This window comes from Asterias rubens, chromosome 22 (assembly GCF_902459465.1).
Source record: "Asterias rubens chromosome 22, eAstRub1.3, whole genome shotgun sequence".
Lineage (NCBI taxonomy): Eukaryota > Metazoa > Echinodermata > Asteroidea > Forcipulatida > Asteriidae > Asterias > Asterias rubens.
This window is the reverse complement of record NC_047083.1, coordinates 3,345,181-3,365,150: the sequence shown is the minus strand read 5'-3', so window position 1 is coordinate 3,365,150 and position 19,970 is coordinate 3,345,181. Positions and strand designations below refer to the sequence as shown.

Genomic DNA, 19,970 nt, shown 5'->3' with positions numbered 1-19,970 from the left:
CAGCAGAGTTGTGCAGAAAGGCATTGGAGAGCCCCACGTGTTCTTGCTCACACGTGCGTCGTGGGCGGAGCCTACTGGATCGGTCTATTATGGGTACACATCATTTGGGTGTTTGGTTATGAGGAACAGTTTGAGAACCACTAGCAGTTATCTCAACAGGCCATTTTGAGGTATGGTGACCACAATACTACAACACTTTTAGGTTTGGCTAAATTTGTCTGTGTACACCAAAACCGGACAGTGCACTAATAGTGGGTGCGTTCGTTTAGCTGCCCTGGGTCTACCCCGGTGCGTTCGAATAGCTTTGACGTCATTCCTGGGGCTCAACCGGGTCAGCCCCCAGTGCCCTGCTTGTGGAGTGGGTCACTTGGGGGCTGGCCCGAGGTGCATGACGTCACCACGAGAGGGTGAGCGATTGTTCGTTTAGCTCTTGTCAGGGGCTCACATGAGTGAGCACCGCAGGGTAGACCCAGCGAAGCTAATCGAACACACCCGTAGTATCTGCCGTATACACGTACCACCAAAAGGCAAATGTTATTAAGATACATGTATACCAATTAACAATCACCGTGTCAACAATAATGAACAAAAAAGTGCTCGAGTTTATGGAATACATGATCTGCAAAGAGTTACTTGATACTAATAATGTTGTTCATTTGGTGTTTTTTTGTAACAACAAATTAACCCATGATGGTGGCTGGGCCCAGGCGAAAAACAATTGCTTCACAAAAATAGGTCTCACATGTGCTGTTCCAATGGTGTAGACTTTTAACAAATTCCTGATTATATATTTGCTCTAGGTTTTTTTTCTCCTCACCTTTTTAATGAAACTAAGCTAGAATTCTTGATTACATTTCAGATTAAAAAGTGACATCACCTTCCTGGCCTCTAGTGATGAAAGTCAACGATAGTACTTGGTCTTAAAAACCTTGCATGCTCCTTGTGGGCCCCAGTCGTCCTTCCTGACTGCTACAAACATCATCCTGCAAACAAGAAAATAAGTCGGAAAAACATTGATTACAACAATTTGTAAAGTTCAAGAAATCGCCATGCCACCCATCCTCTGGGTGACTAGTGCGACTAGTGTTGTAGTCGCGACTATTACACCATGATTCAAGTCGTGCCTACCGTTTTTCAACTACTCGGTTTGGTCGTGTTGCCATGGCCACTACACAAATAGTCTCAACTACTACAAAATAAGTTTTGTCTCCTATGGTGAACCAATAGTTTGAGTGAGAAAACACTTCTTTCTCAAAACTACATTACTTCAGAGGGAGTCGTTTTTTTCACAATGGTTTCTATCAACAGCTCTCCATTACTCGTTACCAAGTAACGTTTTATGCTGACAATTATTTTGAGTATTTACCAAGTGTCCATGCCTTTAAGAAAGAGTAGATGCTTGTTGACTTCATGTATGCCAAACTAACTCAGGGCTGTATGCTTCGTTTTTGAAAGGGCAAGGGCACCAAGACATTTTCTCTTTGGCAAAGGGCACCCTACTGGAGCATTTCAAGGGCACCAAGGCAATGGCAAGGGGCAACGGAGGCAATCGCCTCCGTTGCCTCCGTGAAGTATCAGGCCTGCTAACTGCCTAGTCTGTTAATAATCAGGTGATGACTGTTTTTAATGAGAGATAGTGTGAACTGGATCCACTTTCATCACACCTTCAGTCTCCAGTCCAATATGGCAATGTTTTTTTCATACATTAAAGGCAGTGGACACTATTGGTGAATACTCAAAATAATTATTAGCATAAACCTTTCTTGGTGACGAGTCATGGGGAGAGGTTGATGGTATAAATTGTGAGAAACGGCTCCCTCTGAAGTGCCATAGTTTTCGAGAAAGAAGTAACTTTCCATGAATTTGATTTCAAGACCTCAGATTTAGAACTTGAGGTCTCGAAATCAACCATCTAAACGCACACAACCTTGTGTGACAAGGATGTTTTTTTTTTTTTCATTATTATCTCGCAAGTTCGATGACCGATTGAGCTCAAATTTTCACAGGTTTGTTATTTTATGCATTTGTTGAGATACACCAACTGTGAAGGCTAGTCTTTACCAACAGTGTCCACTGCCTTCTAGTCCTTCATCTTATACTCAAACTTAAAGTCGGACAACAAGCAGGCAAGTACAACCCGCAAGGAAGGAGGACAAAAGCCCTGTTCACACAGCATCAGTTTAGCAGGGGTCCCTTGCTTAACTAGAACAGGACTGTTTAGAGGACACGTTGCCTTGGATAGGGGGTGAGTTAGTCAATGAAAAACGTTGCGGAACCGTTTGTTATAAAAATTCATATGGTTAGAAAGATGTTTTAAAAGTAGAATATAATGATCCACACAAGTGTGCTTCGAAAATTTGCGACTTTCCTCTTACTTTGCGAACCATTTTGTCGAGTCTAAAATATAAAATGGCGTGTTGTGTTAGTTCACGACGTAAAAGGGAAATCGTGCAATTTCGAGGCATGTTTGTGTGGATCATTATATTCTACATTTAAAACATCTTTCTATTCATATATATATATATAAACAAACGGTTTCAAACGCTTCTCATAGACCAAATCACCAGATCCAAGGCAACACGTGTGCCTTTATTAGTTTAACCGAGTCAGGAAGGTTTTACTTATTTTGATTCCGGTCTATTTTGAGCCCAGTGGACTTCTGGATTTTCCCCCCAAATTCAACCCCTGGCAAAGTCCCTTTAAAGGAACACGTTGCCTTGGATTGGACGAGTTGGTTTATAAAAAGTGTTTGTAACCGTTTGTTATCAAATGTATATGATTGAAATGAATTTTTAAAAGTAGAATACAATGATCCACACAAATTTGCTTCAAAATTGCGTGGTTTTCCTTTTACTGTGCAAACTTACACGGTCGGCCATTTATGGGAGTCAAAGATTTGACTCCCATAAATGGCAGCCCGTGTTAGTCGACGAGGTGAAAGGAAAACCGTGCAATTTCGAGGCTTGTTTGTGTGGATCATTGTATTCTACTTTTACAACATCTTTCTAACCATATGCATTTTATAACAAACGGTTTCAAACGCTTTTTATAGTCCAACTCGTCCGATCCAAGGCAACGTGTTCCTTTAAACATGCACCAATTTATTTATCACATATGTACAGCACATCCATCTCCTTTCATGGTCTCCCATTTAAAGAAGATCAAGAAACACATCAACAACCCGTGACAGACACTTCCGAGAATGTCAAAGGTCAACAAAGTAGATATTTTTGCCTTCTGCCTAACCATGAAAGCATGGCGCTTTAATTAGGGAAGTATTTTCTTCTGTGTGCTTGAGAAATACTTGAAATTCAAGCTCTTCATGAAGGCTGTACGTACCGCATCAACACTTTTAATCACATATGCAGAGAGTCCCTGGCCAATTACAGCCATCTTAAAGGCACAGCCATCTTAAAGGCACTGCTCGTCACCTTTGGTAATTGTCAAAGACTAGTCTTCACAGTCAGTGTATCTCAACATATGCATAAAATAACAAACCTGTGAAAACTTGAGCTCAACTGCTCAATTGGTCGTCGAAGTTGCGAGATATTAATGAAAGAAAAAAACACCCTTGTCACACATAGTTGTGTGCTTTCAGATGCTTGATTTCAAGACCTCAAATTCTAAAGCCGAGGTCTCAAAATCAAATTCGTGGAAAATAACTTCTTTCTCAAAAACTACATTACTTCAGAGGGAGCCGTTTCTCACAATGTTTTATACTATCAACCTCTCCCCACTACTTGTTACCAAGTAAGGTTTTATGCTAATAAATATTTTGAGTAATTACCAGTAGTGTCCACTGACTTTAAAGGCACTGTTCGACACCTTTGGTAATTGTTACAGACCAGTTTTCTCACTTGGTGTACCCCTGACAGTGACTAGAGCGAGCTAGTCGAAACGTTGACAACATTGAAGAACCGACTCCGGGGTAGTACAGTCAATTACGATCCTATAAGTTAAAGTAGTAGTCCCAGCCCATTTTCTATACCTTTCTTTCGGGTTATAGTTAAAAAGCAGGACAATTCTTTTCAGAACTAAGAAGTCTCCCGAACCCCCGAACATCTACTCCGCGGTAGTAGAATAAAGCAAGGCAGTTCTCTACGAACAAACTCTACCTGGCAAGTAGATACACACATGGTGTTACCACAAACCAAATATAAAACAAGACAGTTCTCTAAAGAACAAACTCTACCTGGCAAGTAGATACACACATGGTGTTACCGCAAACCAAATATAAAGCAAGACAGTTCCCTAAGAACAAACTCTACCTGGCAAGTAGATACACACATGGTGTTACCACAAACCAAATATAAAGCAAGACAGTTCCCTAAGAACAACTCTACCTGGCAAGTAGATACACACATGGTGTTACCACAAACCAAATATAAAGCAAGACAGTTCCCTAAGAACAAACTCTACCTGGCAAGTAGATACACACATGGTGTTACCGCAAACCAAATATAAAGCAAGACAGTTCTCTAAGAACAAACTCTACCTGGCAAGTAGATACACACATGGTGTTACCACAAACCAAATATAAAGCAAGACAGTTCTCTAAAGAACAAACTCTACCTGGCAAGTAGATACACACATGGTGTTACTGCAAACCAAATATAAAGCAAGACAGTTCTCTAAAGAACAAACTCTACCTGGCAAGTAGATACACACATGGTGTTACCGCAAACCAAATATAAAGCAAGACAGTTCTCTAAAGAACAAACTCTACCTGGCAAGTAGATACACACATGGTGTTACCACAAACCAAATATGTATTGGTGTATACCAACATGCATAAAATAAGAAATATGTGAACATTTTTACTCAATCGGTCATCGAAGTTGCAGCAGAATGAAGAAAGAAAAAACACCCAAACAATTAGTAAGTACCAATAGTGTCCAGTGCTTTGAAAGGGAAGGTGTACGTAGGCCTACTTTCAGTAATTACAACTTAAAATAGTTGGTTAGAAGCCTACAGCAGATTTCAATAGTAAAATGGCATTTTCTTTAAAATATTTCAGTAATGTTGTTATAAATGTAAAAATACATCAGGTTTTAAAAGGCACCGGACACCTAATTGTCAAATACAATTAATGTAAATTGCCCCAGCCCCCTACATGTACCTCTCAAGAAAATTGTGTCCTTGATCAAATAAAACATAAAAACATTAAATTTAAACTTTAAAACAAAAAACAACAAAGTTCATGCGTAAGTACATGTACCATCCTTATCCAGTGTTATTAATGCATTAAGACAAGATTAAAACATTAATTTCAAAGACCCCTCCCCGACCCCCATGAGACTGTAAATAAATAGTCAAGATGGTTGAGACGACATGCTTTGATGCCTCCAGAATTAAACACCGCCTGTTCAAGACTCAAGACTCCCCATCTTTATCATCAAGCACATCTTAGGAGCAAGAAGTGAGAAAGTGTCAGGAATTTTAAACCACAGTCTCAATACTCTAAAGGCACTGGACACCACTGGTTTAAACTAAAAATAACTGTTAGCATAATTATAAAAGCTTACTAAGTAACGAGCAATTGAGAGCAGTTGATAGTTAAAAACATTGTGAGAAACAGCTTCACCGAGGTAATGTAGTTTTCGAGAAAGAAGTAATTACTCTTTCAAATATTAAAACAACTTCAGGCCTGAAGCCGTTATTAGAAAGCACACAAATTTGTGCAACAAGGGTGTTATTTCGTTCATTATAACTTCTCTTGCAACTTCGATGCGCAATTGAGCCCAAATTTTCACAGATTGTTTATGTTAGGCCAAGTAAAAAAACAAACATGTTTCGCGTCCCCGCCGCTTCCTTTTTACAGGCCGCCTCCTTTTTTTATTTTATTTTTTATTTTATTTTTTTATGCACATTATTTTTTTATTTTTTTAAAAATAGGGTTATTTTAAATGATCTTAGCAAAAACAATCTGAATGTCTTGTCTGAATGCCTCGACTAAATTGTTTCATTTATGTTAATTGTGTATTTTAGCGGTAGAAAAAACAATGGATATTTGACATTTTAACAAAGAATGGCGGCCATCTTGTAATAAAAAATAAAAAGCCCCTCTTCCTCCTTTTTTTGAAAAACCCGGACGCGAAACATGTTTTTTTTTTTTACTCCGCCTTATGCATAATGTTGGGATACACAAAGGGAAATTACTGGTCCTCTTGACAATTATCAAAGGTGTCCAGTGCCTTAAAAGGCAGTGGACACTATTGGTAATTACTCAAAATAATTAACAGCATAAAACCTTACTTGGAAACGAGTAATGGGGAGAGGTTGCTAGTATAAAACATTGTGAGAAACGGCTCCCTACCAGTAAGCATCTACCAGTAAGCTTTCAGACAGTCCTATCTTGAATGTGTAGGGGCCTAATACATTAAAGGAACACGTTGCCTTGGATCGGTCGAGTTGGTCTTTGAAAAGCCTCCTGTAACCGTTTGTTATAAAATCGATATGGTTAGAAAGATGTTGTAAAAGTAGAATACAATGATCTACACAAATATGCCTCGAAATTGCGTGGTTTTTGTTTTACCTCGTCGACAAACACGGTCGGCCGTTTATGGGAATCAAAACTTTGACTCCCATAAATGGCCGACCGTGTTAGTTCGTGACGTAAAATGAAAACCGTGCAAATTTTAGTGATACTTGTGTGGATCATTATATTCTAATTTTACAACATCTTTCTAACCATATCGATTTTACAACAAATGGTTACAGGACGCTTTTCAAAGACCAACTCGACCGATCCAAGGCAACATGTTCCTTTAAGAAAAAAAACACTGCTTTTTATTAGTCATCATCTAGTGGATCTGCACAAGAATGCACTCCACAAACAGGGAGCTGTTTTTTGTTTAGAAATGAAGTTGAGAACATTCTGATAAATGAACCAATGACGAATACTGCAAGGAGTTATTAGATTATGGCCCCTTTGTGTTCTCCACATCCCCTGAGAATAGTTTAAAGACACTGGACACTATTGGTAATTGTCTCAGACCAGTCTTCTCAGTTGGTGTATCTCAACATATGCATACAAATTATAAACCTGAGTAAAATTTGAGCTCAATTGGTTGTCGAGGTTGCGAGATAATAACGAAAGAAAAAACATCCTTGTCACTCGAAGTTGTGTGCTTGAAGATTGTTGATTTCGAGACCTCAAATTCTAAATCTGAGGTCTCGAAATCAAATTCGTGGAAAATTACTTCTTTCTCAAAAACTATGTCACTTCAGAGGGAGCCGTTTCTCACAATGTTTTAAACTATAAACCTCTCCCCATTACTCGTCACAAAGTAAGGTTTTATGTTCATAATTATTTTGAGTAATTAACATTAGTGTCCCCCGCCTTTAATACAGCATGTTCTATGCCCACAATAATATAAACGTGGGGGAAACGGATAAAGAGAGACTGACCTTTCTTCCTTCCGCTTATCGAGATGTCCCTTGTTCACTTCTGTTCCTGTTGATTCAAAGATAAACAAATCAAATTTGTAATCAATTGTCATCCCTTGACTTTTCATTCTCCACTATGCAGATATCCTGTATTTGTCATTCAAATGTGCTGTACTTCAGGCCTGACATTTCATCTTTGAAAGGGCAAGGCCATTTCCATTGCGCAAAGGGCACTTTCATTGAAAAAAACTTGCAGTAAATGGGGATCTTTTGAAGGGGCACGAATGGCCTATACCAGGGGCAATGGAGGCAATGACCTCCTTGGCCCCCGTGTAAGTCAAGGCCTGGTACTCTGGCACAGTGATGAAGTCTACCTGAACGTTCTGGTGGTTCAATTGATTGTTCGCATGCACCAACCGGAATATTCTTTTGCAACTACAATGTAGAACAAGCTCTAACCATCAGTGGGTTCGTATTCTGATCATGAAAGGGCAAGGAGGACACAAAGGCATTTTCTCCGAGGTAAGCGCCAGGCGGCACCCTATGAGGAAACTGTACATTTCTACTGGAGATTTCAAAGGCACCGAGGCAAAATTTGTTATGGTGTTTTAAACTAACAGTTACTCCTGCCAAAACAATTAGATTGTAAACACCCTAGGCTATATTATTGTTTATTTTAGATCTCTCTTGGTGTTTTTTTTTATGTGACAACACCCACGTTGCAGTTTTAACATGTTTAAAACACCCCACTACGATTTCTGCAGCGCAAATTCCGAAACCACTAAGTTTACTTTCCAATTCCCAACTTTAACCAGGGGTCGAAATTGCCACTTGCCCGCTAGCCCGGGACTACCAGACTCACAGCCGGGCTACTCATTTTTCCAGTTTTATAGGCCGGCGGGCTAGTGGAAAAATAATGCAAAGATCAACATCACAAACAATAACGAACTGTGCTGATGGTATAATTAAATACTTTTGGTGACCATTTTGTGCCATGACTCAATGCATAGGCACCTATGTGTTTTGTCGGGCTACCAAAATCTCATCAGGGCTATTAAAAATACTGGGTTTTCCAGCCCTGCTGACTACTATAAAAATACACTTGATTTCGACCCCTGCTAACTAACCCAAGCCCTAGCGTGTATAGATCGAAGTGAACTGTCGAAACTTACATGTAGGAGTGTCGGAACAAAGAACAGTCAGATACTTAAGAAAATAGCAGACATAAGCTTTAAGAAATTATAATAGTTGTCAACCTTTCAACGACAATTCTCTCTCAATAGGTGGGCTTAAATTTCATTTCACGAACGTTACAGACAAAGAATCCTTTGTCCTGTTTACTTGAGTAGTAACTCTATTGTTCTGTTCACTTGAGTTTGCAGTAATTTCCCTTTTGAGCCGTATACAACTTTCAATCATTATCCAGAAAAGGTGGAGAATAATTTCATTACAGGTTTTTTTTTTGCATCGGATGAATCGCTGAAGTTGCAAACACTTCTGTTTCAATTCATTTCAGAGCTTTTTAAACTGAAATTGAATTGGTACTTTAGCAAGTGACAAAACTAAAAAAGCTCAATAGAATTTATTGCTATTCAACACTTGAAGAGAAGTCTTTAGACACTGTAAGACTTATTAAGTGCATCATAATCAGGCAGTGTTCTTTGGGCGCGTAACGTATTATAACTATTCAACTACAGAACGACGGCGCACAAGCTTCGAACAATTCCACCATCTTCTAATGGGATAACAGGAGTAATTTGAACGGAAACCTTTCTCTCTCCAAACTGTGGACGCTTTTAGTGAGAGATTCTAATGCGATTAAGAGGGGAGAAAAACCATTAGAGCTCATGATGTGATTTTGAAACCTTGGATTTTCTATAAATCTGTCTCTTTACAGTAGACCGGGCCAAAGAGACTTGACGTTAAGTCAAGGCTGGCTTTAAAAGGAAACAACAAAACCGACACAATCAAAAAGGGGGAGTACAAAACACTTGAGAAAAATAATGTCGTTTTAAAAAAGATAAAAGCAAATCTTTCAATTCTCTGAGTCTAATACCAATTTAAACCAATTTGAAAGCTGGGTTGGCAAGGTGCCAACGGTAAAGTTGAGGCATTTTGACAACTGGTCTCACCTTCGATTGATGAAATATTTTCTTCTTGTAATTACGTTATGTCTAGCGCCATTTGCAAGGTGCTACACATATAATAATTGATGAATATTTTCTTCTTGTAATTACGTTAGGTGGCAAATGTTAAATTTCAATTTGGTTAAGTGTCGTGATCAAGTGATCAGTGCACCAGGCACAAGTTACAGTGCACCAGGCACAAGTTACAGTGCACCAGGCACAAGTTACAGTGCACCAGGCACAAGTTACAGTGCACCAGGCACAAGTTACAGTGCACCAGGCACAAGTTCTGATGTCGCTAGAAGCATTGGACACATTTTGTACTAGCTGTCAAAGACCAGGATTCCCCACTTGGTGTATTCCAAACATTTGCATAAAATAACAAACCTGGGAAAATCTCGACTCAATTAGTCATGAAAGTTGCAAGAGAATAATGAAATAGTAAGTCACCCTCGTTGTGCAAATTTGTGTGCTTTCAGATGCATAATAACACAGTCGTAACATATTTCAATATTTTAGAGACAAAATTACCCTTTTCTCAAAATCTATGTTATTCCAGAGGGAGCCGTTTCTCACAATGTTTTGTACTATCAACAGCTCTCCATTGCTTTCTACAGAGAAAGTTGTTATGCTAACAATGATTTTAGTGTCTAGCGCCATTTGCAAGGTGCTACACATATAATAATTTTTATAATATGCCTCGATTTCCAGCTGCATGTATAGCAAATGGGGCATTCTCATTCTGAAAAGGGCACTTCCTTTAATTAATCTTTAAAGGCAGTGGACACTATTGGTAATTAGGCTTGGGCGATATCGATTTATTTTATTCACGATATATCGCCGACAATATATCGCGATATTCGATATAATCGCGATTAATTAAATTTGACATCATCAGTCTTCAAACTCCAAAGTGAAAGTTGTAGAAGAGACAGCCATAGCATAAGAGAGGTGTTCTAATGACCTATTTGTCTGGTTTTACTCCAAACCTATGGGGTGCAAGATTTCTCAGCTAGCAAATACATCGCGATATTTAATCAAATATCAAATCCATCCGATATCGAAATCGTTTCCAAATTAATATCGCGATATTCGATAATATCGTGATATCGCCCAAGCTTATTGGAAATTACTCAAAATAATTATGAGCACAAAACCTTACTTGGTAATGAGTAATGGGGAAAGGTTGATAGTATAAAACATTGTGAGAAACGGCTCCCTCTGAAGTAATGTAGTTTTCCAAAAAGAAGTAATATTCCACGAATTTGATTTCGAGACCTCAGATTTAAAATTTGGGGTCTTGAAGTGTGTTTTGACAAGTGTGTTTTTTCTTTCATTATTATCTCTCACTTTCGACGACCGATTGAGCTCAAATTTTCACAGGTTTGTTATTTTATGCATATGTTGAGATACACGAAGTGAGAAGACTGGTCTTTGACAATTACCAATAGCGTCCAGTGACTTTAAATCTAAAGAAAACACTTCAAAGGGCACCAAGGCAAAGAGGAGGGTTACAAAGGGGGTGGGGGGAGGGGCTTGTTTGACCACTGGAGACTGGGGAAACACAAAAGACAAATTCCATGGGGAGAGAGAGAAGAAGCTAATGAGGCAGACTAAATGGAGACATCTGTGGTAAAATGGAGAGGCAAAGAAATGGTACATGTATGTTCAGACAGCGTACTATTAAGTTGGACCCGAACAGGCTGAACTTTTACGAGCAGCAGGCAATGGGCCCCAAAAATAAATACCCCTTGCATTCAGACAGCACTGAGTTAAACCCCAAATATCTTTGGTTCTAAGAGGTCAAAGCATACGCAACCCCACTTCTCTAACATCCTGTTTGTTGTCCTTGTCAATGGTCACCGTATGTTTACATTATGATTATGAAGGTCAATGCGTCGTCTGTTGTACATTTAATACACTGTGGTCTTTTTTATTCTGTCCACAAACGGTGTTAAAAGATAAACCTGAAGCGGTCTAGATAAACCCCCTCCCTGGACGGTTCATCTTTTGTGGGTTGAACTCGATTCGGACTAACTTTATTACAACCGTTCAGACACACATAGTTGAACTCGATCGGGTTGAACCATGAGTTAAACCAACTTTAGTACGCTGTCTAAACATACCCATAGTGATGGACTATAATAAATCCATTGTTCTTTTTTAATCCTCCAAGGGCAAGCAAGTCATTAAAATTGCAGGAAGGTTCACTCAAAATAATTGACTGATTAACAATTAAATTCTGTTCAATCTTAATTTCACCCAATAAGCCATTTGCGAGTAAGATTTGAATTCAATGTCTAGTACAATGACTGCTTAGTTACAATGCACCGCTTGCATTTGAATTCCTCAGACCATCCATGCTCAGACTACCAAGACAGTTGCTACGCCACTTGATTTGGGGCAAGCTTTTGCGTAGTTACGTAAGAGACAATGATACACAATTCTGAGTGGATGTGTATGGCACACTGGCACCAGGGTTTGCCCATCCTGGAGGTTGCTATACAAAAGCTTTCCCCTAATCACGTGGAATAGCAACTGTCTCGATAGTCTGAGGAATTCAAATAAAAGGGTGCATTGTAACTAAGCAAGTCATTGTACCAGACATTATTCAAATTTAACTCGCAAATGGTTTATATTGCTCAGTACACCCGGCCGCAACATGTTTAGACAACCAACTTTACACCTGTCTCCCATAATCACATTGAAGTCAATTAAGTACCACACAACTTTATTATCAAGAAACTGCATAACATTTGCCTTTATATCCTGACATTCTTGTCGCAACTTTTGTCATGCTAGAGGAGGAGTTGTCATACTGCTAGACAGACCTGTGAACTAGCCTGTTGGCTAGAGGCAATTTCATACCTACATTTCAGCAGTGTTTATCAGAAAAATTGATTGAAAATATACATATTATTTTTTGTTTTTGGGGGGGGAGGGGGGGGGAGGGGATTTAAAAACAAGAATTTGTCTATTTCCATTACACTGATGTGGCTTACCAGTAAGCATGCGGTTTGACCCTTTGAAAATAAAGGTTCATACTAGACATGACAGGAATTTAAAAAGTACAGAACATTTCAACATTTTCTATTGATGTTACACTTACAACAAAAAGGGCAATATAAATGGGAACAGAAGAGCAGTGACTCAGTCTTAACCGAACGTTTAAAAGCCAAGCAGAAAAGCAGATGGCCACTTTTCGTCCTCCATAGAGCGGGCGTGTTAACATTGAACTACATACTTGGGTCATTTAACTTAATAAACGAGAAGTTAATTTGCCTGTGGCAGTCATTTGAATAGGAATTACATGGATGTAACAGGTGTGAGTTGCCAGACGAAAAGGATGTTTTTATTAATGGAGCTTTCTTGTTTATGCAGCACAACACTGCTGTCTTACCTGCGATGTTCTCTACTACGGCTTCGACTACGGCTTGGAGTTCGCCTTCTAGGACTGGGAAAACAAATAGGAAGACAGTCATGGTTAAAATGTATACTTTGAAAGTGAAACTTCACAGCTGCATTTGTAATTTGGGGTTTATTTTATTGTTGCACAAACACACATCTTTTTTGATTACCTAAGTGAATTCGGTAAATGTTCTTCAACACTAATAATAGTAATAAACCGTTTTTACATAGCGCTTTTCACACCCGGAGGGCATCCCAAAGCGCTTCACATTATTACCCCTGGTCACTAACTCAAATAAGATTTATTGCATGGTCATATCCGCAAGCTTACTATTATTTAGTCCGAGTTAATAAGCAGGACAGTCCTGTTCAGAACTGAGAAGTCTCCCGAACATCCAATAAATCTACTCCGCGATAGTAGGGTAAACAACCAAAAAAGAAAAATAATATTCTTTCTCTCGATGCAAATTTAACATCCCTTATATCGTTGTGGTACCCGCTGCCAAAACATAGGATTCAAACTGCCTCTAGCTGCCGGGCAACCTCGGTAGTCTAGATGGTAAGACACTGCTCTAGAATTGCAAGGGTCGTGGGTTCGAATCCCACCCGAGTAACATGCCTGTGATATTTTTTCACAGGACTCGGGAAAGTACTGAATATACAGTGCTAACACACATCGGTGTATGGGTAAACAACCAAAATTAATATTCTTTCTCCCCGATGCAAATTTAACATCTCTTATAGAACAAGAAAGACAGTTCTCTTTTAAGAACAACTCTACCTGGCAAGTAGATACACACATGGTGTTACCGCAAACCAAATATAAAGCAAGACAGTTCTCATAAGAACCAACTCTACCTGGCAAGTAGATACACACATGGTGTTACTGGAAACCAAATATAAAGCAAGACAGTTCTCTAAAGAACAAACTCTACCTGGCAAGTAGATACACACATGGTGTTACTGCAAACCAAATATAAAGCAAGACAGTTCTCTAAAGAACAAACTCTACCTGGCAAGTAGATACACACATGGTGTTACCGCAAACCAAATATAAAGCAAGACAGTTCTCTAAAGAACAAACTCTACCTGGCAAGTAGATACACACATGGTGTTACCGCAAACCAAATATAAAGCAAGACAGTTCTCTAAAGAACAAACTCTACCTGGCAAGTAGATACACACATGGTGTTACCGCAAACCAAATATAAAGCAAGACAGTTCTCTAAAGAACAAACTCTACCCGGCAAGTAGATACACACATGGTGTTACCGCAAACCAAATATATATTGATACTTCATCACGCAATGCCTCAAATCCTATTATATTTATAGTTTATTCTGGTTTCTGCTTACTTCATTCGTTCACGGCTGTTACTGCGACGACCTTTGTTGCGACCACCAGGCCCAGGGGATCTGGAACGAGACCTTAATACAATCAAGCAAAGACGATAGTCAATTAACAAGACCACATTACTATTTAATGGTCGCTAATAAACCATTTAGCGGCCGTTCTTTCCTGCTTTATCCATAAGTGCATTCATAAACAGAATGACGTTTTAAATGAAAATGTCCCCAATAGCTCCCTAGCTCATGTACTATATGTCTGAGTAAGAATCAACATTTAATAAGTCTCTGAGCGCTTGTAGGAAGGGAGGGGAGGGGAATGAAGCGTGAATGGCAAAAGCAGCTCTGACTCTGATTCAAGAATCACTTCAGCCGGGAAGGAAAAAAAGTTCAACATTTTCTTTTTTTAAAAGAAAACTCTCAATATCATTGAATAGGCCTATCAAATTTAATAAAAAACAAGCAAGATATTGGAAAAAAAAAAAAAAAAAAGAGAGCCTGTTTAGTTGGCAATTTTCTTCTGTCAACTGGCTTCCTTCCAAACACGATTCTAGTACAGAAAATAAACTAGAATAAAGAGTGGCTTGGTTGAGGTTTTCTTCCTCACTTTAAACATTAATGTTGTGTGGTAGTCAAAGTATATCGTCGTTTAGCTTTTTTGAACTTCCTATTTTTTTCAGATATTGTCTGAAGGATCTCTTCAAATTGAATTTAATATTGACAAATTGACAACGATATTGACAAAATATGGAGACCTCAACATAGGGCAACAGATGTTTTACAGTTAAGCATCTTTCTTTGTTCAATTTCTTCAGAGGCAAAATTCATAGCGATGTTTAGCGGTTAGCAAATTTGTGGTTCGCTTACAGAAATACTAAAAATTTATGTTTATGGCTTTAGGCTCAATTTCTTTTATTTTCAGTGAACTTTGTTCGGTTTATAAATACAATGTACAGTACTGAAAAACGAAACCTTCACTTTTAAGTGCATTCAGTTAATGTAAAAAAGACAAACGAAAATTCCAAATGAACAAAAAAATACCAACAAATCAACCAAATGATTTGAACACAAACTTACCATCAGTTTTTAAACACACACTCTTTGCAAAAAGATCACCGCGGGGGAACAAGACTCCCAACACACAACCAACCAATCACAGGGCTCGTCCTTAGCTCCCAACCAATCACAGTGGAGAACTAACCTCTCGTGGCTGATTCTACCAATCAGAATCACCATACTACTTTGGGTCACCATACCCACACTCTTAACATGGCCGGCCACTTTTTACATATTTTCCCAAATATCCACTCACACCGTTGCCATTGGTTACCATCAACAAAAAGCCCACACACCAGCCTATAAAATTATGTATAAAATATCAGCATTTATGAAAATATAAATTAAGGTCACTTCAAAATATTTGCTATGGAAAAAGCAAGGTATGAAACATGACACGTATTATGTAAGCCTGTTATAATTATTCAACAAAAAGACAGTTACGTACATGTACATGTAGGTGTTGTACCTTAGTCCCAAACCCTTTGGTAGTACAGTGTGTATTTTGTTTTGATTTTTGTGTTTGTGTCTAGGTGCTCTTTCCAACAAGGGAACTTGGCAAAGCACCAAAATGTACAGGGGGACACAAACGCCAAGCTGGTAATCACTCTTATACATTACAATAAACAAAGATTTAAAGCCATTGGACCCTTTCGGTACAGAAAAAACAAAAAAAGTTCACAGATGTACAAATAGTTTACAGGGTTTACAGAAGGTAATGGTGAAATACTTTAAAACAATTTAAATTCTCGTTAGCGAGAATTACAGATTTATTTTAAACACATGTCATGACACGGCGAAACGCGCGGAAACAAGAGTGGGTTTTCCCGTTATTTTCTCCCGACACCGATGACTGATTGAGCCTAAATTTTCACAGGTTTGTTGTTTTATATACAAGTTGTGATACACGAAGTGTGGGACTTGGACAATACTGTTTACCAAAAGTGTATAATGGCTTTAAAGTCTATTTCTGACTACTGTATCTAGTGCATTAGATTGTGATTCAGAAACTAGACAGCATTACTTGTTCAAGTCATTGTGAAATCAGCGTATGCTTGGTACGATTCAAACCCGAAATCTTGTGAATGTAAAACCTGCAAGGGTCTACCTACATGTACTTGATCGTGATAACGTACATGTATCATCAAATGGTGTAAATTGCCATCAAATGGTGCAAATGTTTAAATTTTGACAAACTTTGCTATGGATTGAACATATTGGATTCGCATGATGGGTTTATTTAAAGGATTTGGGTACTTTTTGTAACACAAAACACGTCCACACATTAATTTACATTATACTTATACCCCTTTGAAGATAATGGTAGTAGATAGCTTACCTTGAATCATTCCTAGCCGAAGTGCTGTATTTTTTTGAGAAATGAGTAAAACAATGGTACGAAAATATTATGTTCTACATGCAAAGTAATTTTCATCTTTAAGTACAAACATTATTTGCGTGACTTGTTTTCCTCATTTCTCAAAAACTACAGCACCTCAGTAAGTAATATTTTAAGGGAAGCTTTCCACCATCATCATTTTCAAACTGTGTGAGTTTAAAGGCAGTGGACACTACTGGTAATTACTCAAAATAAATATTAGCATAAAACCTTACTTGTTTAACGAGTAATGGGGAGCTGTTGATAGTAAATCATTGTGAGAAACGGCTCCCTCTGAAGTTACTGATAGTGGAAATTGATAGTGGAAAGCTTCCCTTCAAATATTACTTACTGAGGTGCTGTAGTTTTTGAGAAATGAGTAAAACAATGTCATGAAATTCCGTTTGTAAATGATTAAAATAATTTTCGTCTCATGAGACGAAAATTATTTTCATGACATGGTTTTACTCATTTCCCAAACACTACAGCACCTCAGCATGTAATATTTTCAGGGAAGCTTTCTACTATCATTATCTTCAAACTGTGTTAGTTTAGTGTAAATCTGTGGACATTGTGTTTTTTTGTCCTACAAAAGTTACATAGACCCTTTAATGTGAATCTGTGGACACTGTGTTTTGTGTTCTACAAACAGTACCCAGACTCTTCAAGTTTACTCTCAAGGTGAACAACTGAATAATGTAATACTATAAGGCCATACAAGGTACACGTGTACATACCTGCTGAAATGGCGCCGATACCCGGATGTGAATTTGGTGCAATGGCGAGCGATATGCCCTCGTTCCTGACAGTGGTAGCATCGGATCTCCGGATCGTGGAAACTAGAACGACCAAAGCTGGTCCGTCCGCGGTTACGAGGACGAGCGATATTGACCTGTACTCGACTCCCATTAATTGTTCTGAGGGGTGTAGGAGAAAACAGAGGACGTTTTAAAAGGCACTTGGGTTGATTTCATCAAAGCAATAAAATCCATTGTAAAACCCTCTCTCAGAAAAGTCTGATCAGCAGAGTGTGGGTTCGGCCCAGTCGTGACACTTGTGTCCTTAACCAAGAAACTTAACCATGATGCTTCATCCTTGAGTTGGCCTGTAAAGCCGTTGGTCCCGTGTGTTGTGTAGCCCAGCAGCCCATTTGTTTCACGAAGTGCTAGGATTAATCCTATCTCGAGTTAGGACGAGTAACTCGTTCTTACTTAGGATGGGTCCATTGTGTCCCAACATGGATACGGAAATAAGCTTGTCCTAAGTCCTACATGTAAGATTCATCTTTAGTTAGGAAGAGTTTGGTGAAATTGATGGCAGTGCACTTATCGAAAAGAGACGTCAGGGGTTGGCCCTGGTGTTCCTGGTTTAATTGGCAGCATGTTGCGCCCCAGCACCTTGTAAACCATCACATGGTGCCATGTACTGTGTTGTATGAAGCAGGAAAGTACTGTATATTAAAGCACCTTGATCGCCACTGAGTGACAGATATGCTCGCTTTACAAGAAAGCCATTTTTATTATTATTATGATTAAGACATAGGCATAACATTCTCAACTTACTCCCCGTTCATCTCACGGACAGCATCCTCAGCATCTCGCCTTTTCTTGAAGGCGACAAACGCAAACAGCGGTGGGTAACGGGCAAGCCAGACCTCAAACAGCGAGCCAAACTTCTTGAAAATTCTCTCCAGATCGGTCCGGGTCGTCTCCGAGTTGATGTCACCAATGTAGATGCGAGTACGCTCCCGTTCGTCATCACTATTATTATCGTCATCACTGCTGTATCTCCCCATGGCGAAATTTTAAAATCTGTAAAGAATACTATGTTGTATTAAATTTGGCCATTGCTTATTTTCATGGCTCTCACAGAATTTTGGCGCTTGCTTTGTATTGTAATAACACGAGCCAAAATTCCCAGTTAAACTAAAGACCCCTTGCACGCGCGTCACACGCGGCGGCTGCTGCCACGCTCACCATGTTGGTGGTCAATAGGCTTACGTGTAAACGCCACGTCACCTAAAAATGCGCACTTCACTGAATAACACACCGTGACATTGACCACCAAAATGGCGCATCCAAGATTATTCTGATGATGACGTCAGGTGAAATGGGTCAATAGCGCGATCTTTACAGATTAAATAATATAGTGCAGGGCCCATCTGTTCATTGTACTGTAGCATAAAAAGCAAGGAATCAGCACTTTTGCAGGAGCAATGTCAAGGTTCCAAGCTTACTTACTACCTCAGCGTCTACATTCTACATATAATGACCCACCGGCCCCAGCCAGCTATCCAGAAAATTAGTGCTTGTACCTTTCTTAGCAGTTAATTAATGACGGCTATTTTATGATGATCGTGACGTTAGTACATGTAACTTTGTAAGCCGAGAATTTGGCGATGAGCAGTGCCATGATATCGCAAATAGCAAAATATCAAGAGATGCTGTTGACAATGGTTGACAAAGATATAGACCTTATTTTATGCACATGACGTCATTTCAGTTCGGCGCCCCCGCATTGAGGTCAAAAGGAGATTGTTCATTGGTCAATCTATGTGCGTTTTGATTGTTTCGTCACCGTTTGACCTCAAAGATGGCAGCTGGATGACGTCAATGCATATAAGGTCTATAGATGATGCGTGCGCGAGTCGTGCGTGACAACATACACCCCATAGCAAACTGCCCCACATGCCTTCCCACAATGCATTGCGGTTCTGAATGGCGATAAACCTTACGAAATTGTGCCCAGTTTGTAAAATTCGCCTATCGTGCAGGAATATTTTGCGCAATTTACTGATAGTACAGCAATGTAATGCGTAAAATGCCGAAATTTTTGCGCAATTGTAAGACTGTGCAGAATTGGTTTGCGCACCATGAACACAATTTAACCAAATTGCCCAATGATGGAGAAACCCCCGACAGTGACACCACAAACACGCAGTTCACGAGTGGTTTTATTTCTGTTCATGGGATGGTTACGCTTAGTTTATGTAGCTGAATCCCTTCTATCATATATCTTTAATACTACAGAACTCCTCAACTCACCTCACGGTCTTTGAATTAAACAGAATATTGGCAACACTCGGCCCCTTTTTCTGCCAGAAAAAAAGCTTGTCCACACGCACGCAGGTTGCTGGTAGCTAATACTGTGTGAAATAATGCCGCCCTCTAGCGGCCAACTTAGAAACATCGAAAATTATATTTAGCTGGTGCACGGCAGCATCGATTTTTGAATAGGCAAAATACAGTCACTGAACGAAGTATTGGT

General features: G+C 39.2%; 1 protein-coding gene across 7 annotated transcripts; it reads right to left on the bottom strand.

The window, feature by feature from the left end:
* Nucleotides 1-811: 811 nt before the first annotated feature.
* Nucleotides 812-19,832, bottom strand: LOC117305476 (serine/arginine-rich splicing factor RSZ21A-like). 7 transcript variants are annotated; one of them, XM_033790350.1, is made up of 8 exons: nt 19,748-19,832; nt 18,266-18,514; nt 17,441-17,620; nt 16,665-16,688; nt 14,279-14,350; nt 12,916-12,969; nt 7,411-7,456; nt 812-983 (listed from the first exon to the last, which is right to left on the bottom strand). In XM_033790350.1, exons 2-7 carry the CDS (start codon nt 18,496-18,498, stop codon nt 7,426-7,428), a joined length of 594 nt encoding a protein of 197 aa, XP_033646241.1. In that variant the 5' UTR covers nt 18,499-18,514; nt 19,748-19,832; the 3' UTR covers nt 812-983; nt 7,411-7,425. The 7 variants fall into 7 exon arrangements, 4 of the variants coding, with proteins under 4 accessions (XP_033646241.1, XP_033646242.1, XP_033646243.1 ...); XM_033790351.1 differs by having other exon boundaries at nt 14,279-14,338; XM_033790352.1 differs by lacking the exon at nt 16,665-16,688.
* Between the last annotated feature and the right edge of the window lie 138 nt (nt 19,833-19,970).

Coding starts and splice junctions, on each gene's coding strand:
- LOC117305476 (XM_033790350.1), bottom strand. CDS start 18,498: ATGGGGAGATACAGCAGTGATGACGATAATAATAGTGATGACGAACGG. Junction 16,689..17,440: donor TATCGGCGCCATTTCAGCAG/GTATGTACACGT, acceptor AAAAAAATACAG/CACTTCGGCTAGGAATGATT. Junction 7,457..12,915: donor CGTAGTAGAGAACATCGCAG/GTAAGACAGCAG, acceptor TTGAATCAACAG/GAACAGAAGTGAACAAGGGA.